The sequence below is a fragment of the Coregonus lavaretus genome (genome assembly GCF_964263955.1).
Source record: "Coregonus lavaretus genome assembly, chromosome: 8".
NCBI lineage: Eukaryota > Metazoa > Chordata > Actinopteri > Salmoniformes > Salmonidae > Coregonus > Coregonus lavaretus.
The window spans coordinates 9,845,258-9,848,979 of record NC_139995.1 but is presented as its reverse complement, the minus strand read 5'-3'; the positions used below and the strand labels follow the sequence as shown (position 1 = coordinate 9,848,979).

General features: G+C 42.8%; 1 protein-coding gene across 1 annotated transcript; it reads left to right on the top strand.

Annotated features, from left to right (window-relative positions):
- Positions 1 to 1,184: 1,184 nt before the first annotated feature.
- On the top strand, positions 1,185 to 2,882 carry LOC311134155 (potassium voltage-gated channel subfamily A member 10-like; the record flags this gene model as incomplete). The annotated part of the gene is made up of 1 exon (XM_084167763.1): positions 1,185 to 2,882. The coding sequence occupies one exon, from the start codon at positions 1,185 to 1,187 to the stop codon at positions 2,880 to 2,882; it is 1,698 nt and encodes a 565-aa protein (XP_084023889.1).
- Between the last annotated feature and the right edge of the window lie 840 nt (positions 2,883 to 3,722).

Below are 3,722 nucleotides of genomic sequence, written 5' to 3'. Positions count from 1 at the left end.
TTTACTTCTAAACAAGGATTGATTTAGTTTTTTATCTGCTTTTGCTTTGGCAAACTCATTAAACTGCACCTGAGATTAAGGTTGTCTGGACCCCAGTAATCCACACAGACAGACATTCACGCTAACACACACGCACAAGTCCTTAGGAAATATCGTCTCTGAGCTTTCACATCGTCAGCATTTTCTCTAGCATGTTTTGTAGCACAAGCTATTCACTTCTGTCTATTATTCTCTCTGGTCCCTTTTCATCAAAGTGAAAATAGCTACTCTGAACAATAGGAATTGAATTTAGAAATACAGTTAAGGTCTGTCGTAGGCCATCCATGGTACCATATACATGTAAATGGGTAGCTTTTAGGTAGCTTTTTGGTTTGTTTTTAACAGTGACATATATTTAAAATGAGTAGATTCACACTAACTTCAGCAAACACAAAATTCAAGGTATATTTACCTGGTTCTGGCAAACTTCTTGACCCCTAAGAAATGGAAATGTGGAAATGTGGAAATTATTTGACCTCAAATTTAATCAAGATCAATGTGAAATAAAGTGCAGTTTATAACATGCTGCCAAAGCCTGCAGTGCTATCTGTAAGTGAGCCAGGAGTTTTTCTCTGCATGTGCAAGGCCCTAGGTGTCAAGTAGAGACAGCGGTCGCAATTTAAAAGCTTGTGTCAGGATATGGTTACCTGTCTAAACCTGATAAGTGGAAAGACAAACGTCCACTTAGGACTAACACCACTAGTCCATCCCAAGTTGCTTTTCTGTAGTGTTCCATAGATATGAAAAATAATCAGGACTATGTAAACATTACAAAATGTACCATCCAGGCATAACTCTGACGATCAAAATATATGTAGTTTTTTTAGTTGTGAGTCATTTATCACTGAAGTGCGATGGAGTGCTGATCTCCTGTTTCAGGAGACTGAGCTGAGAGATGATATAGAGTGATGTCTTGTTTAGATTCCGGAGGACGGAAACTAAGCAATTTGTATTTTTTTATTTTATTTTCAGATTACAATGAGATGGCATCTCAATCAGAACACCCTGTTGAATACACCTGTCTGAATGCTCTTCAGGAATAAGGAGACCGTGGCTGGATCTTCAGACTGGTTGTGGCGTCGCCCCAGTCCCATCTCACTGAGCCAGGCTGAGGAACAGAGGAGTGCCCTTGGAAACGCACGGTGATGGAGGTGCCACTGGTTAACTTTGAGAACATGGATGATATCGGCATCAACATGGGCGACCCCAGTGACTCGGGGTACCCCACTTTACCCACCTCAGAGGCGGTGCCTGATCAAAACCTAGTCACCAATCGTGTGACGTCACCAAATTCGTCACAGCACCATGGGCACCAGACCAGGCCTGAGGAGTTTTCTCCCTCTACACCACCTACACTGACTGCTAAAGGACAATCTAGCTGCAACAGTCTGCTGTCCAACTTCAAACTCCTGATGAACAGTGAGGGCTCGCCGATCGACAGCGTCTTCAGTAAGCTGGTTCAGGAGTGCTGTGACAACGAAGAATACATGTTTGGGGAGAAGCTGGGAGTGGAGAATTGGAATCAGAAAGTGGTCATCAATGTTTCAGGCATGATGTTCGAGACACAACTCAAAACTTTATCGCAGTTTCCAGACACCCTGCTAGGAGACCCAGCGAAAAGGATGTACTACTTCGACCCGATGAAGAACGAGTACTTTTTCGACAGGAATCGTCCAAGCTTCGATGGGATCTTGTACTTCTATCAGTCTGGGGGCAAAATTCGAAGACCGGCCAATGTCCCCTTAGAGATTTTCGCAAAAGAGATTGTTTTCTACAAGTTAGGAAGAGAAGCTATGGAACAGTTCCGTGAAATTGAGGGGTTCATAACGGAACCCGAGCCGCTGTTGCCCACCAATGAGGTCCATAAGCAGTTCTGGCTCCTGTTTGAGTATCCGGAGAGCTCCAGTGCAGCTAGGTCAGTGGCCCTGGTGTCTGTCTTCGTCATCGTCATCTCCATCTTCATCTTCTGCCTGGAGACTCTGCCAGAGTTCCGTGATGACGTAGACTTTATCACCACCTTTTCTCTGGGTGTCAATGGAACCCAGGAAGTACCTGCTTCAGTCCAAAAAGACTTATTCACCTATTTCACAGACCCCTTTTTCATTGTGGAAACTATCTGCATAATTTGGTTCTGCTTTGAGCTTGGTGTACGCTTTGTGGTCTGTCCCAGCAAAAGTGACTTCTTCCACAACATTATGAACACCATTGACATTGTCTCTATATTCCCCTATTTCGTAACCATGGTGACAGAGCTGTGGACCACGCCAGATGAAGACATCAACTCCAGCCAGAACATGTCACTGGCCATCTTACGCACCATCCGTCTAGTGCGAGTCTTCCGAATCTTCAAGCTCTCGCGACACTCCAAGGGGCTTCAGATCCTGGGCCAGACCCTGAAAGCTAGTATGAGGGAGCTCGGTCTACTGATCTTCTTCCTCTTTATTGGAGTCATACTGTTCTCCAGTGCCATCTACTTTGCTGAGGTGGACGAGCCCCACACACAGTTTGTCAGTATCCCTGACGGGTTCTGGTGGGCTGTGGTGACAATGACCACTGTGGGATACGGGGACATGTGTCCTACTACTTTGGGAGGCAAAATGGTGGGGACTCTCTGCGCCATTGCCGGCGTGTTGACCATTGCCTTACCCGTCCCTGTTATCGTCTCCAACTTTAACTATTTCTACCACCGGGAGACAGAGCAAGCAGAGAAACAAGTGATTGATGATGCGGCAGACACTGCTCAGAAAGCATCCGACGCAAACAAGTATGAGTATGGTAGCACACCCTCTCTAAACATGAGCAAAATCAATAGTAGCACGCAGAATGACAAGACTGACATGTAATGTGTTTATCATTGAAGTCATTATAACCAAGGGCATGACAAACTAAGAAATCAAACATATCCAAATGTTGAAATGCACTGATATGATTTGTCTCTGTATTTTATATTCTATTCATAGCAGCGTTTGTGCACATAGTATTCTATACATCTCTCACAATATTCAAAATAAGAAGCTAATATTAACTATCAGCCTGACTGATCTGCATGTGGATGTGTCAAAATGCAATTAAGATTACAGTATATATACACAGTTACAGCATAATACATTTACAGTTTGCACTGGACAGATCTTGAGTATATGTGGCATTATAAGCTTACAAATCATGCAGTTGTATTTGGCGTGAAGTGATGACACTTTAGCATCAGGCAATTGTTTTCATGAGATTGTTTTCATCTAACAATATACATTTCACTGTACCTTTCATTTTCAAAAACTTGAGTAAGAAAAACACCCTTGGATCAGGGCTCATGTTACACCACGTTTTCATGGTCTACTTTGCCATATTCAGCAGTATCTAAATAGATCTTGGCATGATCTCCAAGGACATCCTGTAAGAGCACTTCTGGAAGGAGACATGTTGGACACCAGTGAGTGCAAAATATGCTGTCAGCAACTCTATCAGTTTTGGATACTATTATGCTGCAGTAGTTTTATCACACTAGCAATCTAATAACACAGTAGTTTTATCACACTAGCAATCTAATAACACAGTAGTTTTATCACACTAGCAATCCAATAACACAGTCGTTTTATCACACTAGCAATCTAATAACACAGTCGTTTTTATCACACTAGCAATCTAATAACACAGTAGTTTTATCACACTAGCAATCTAATAAC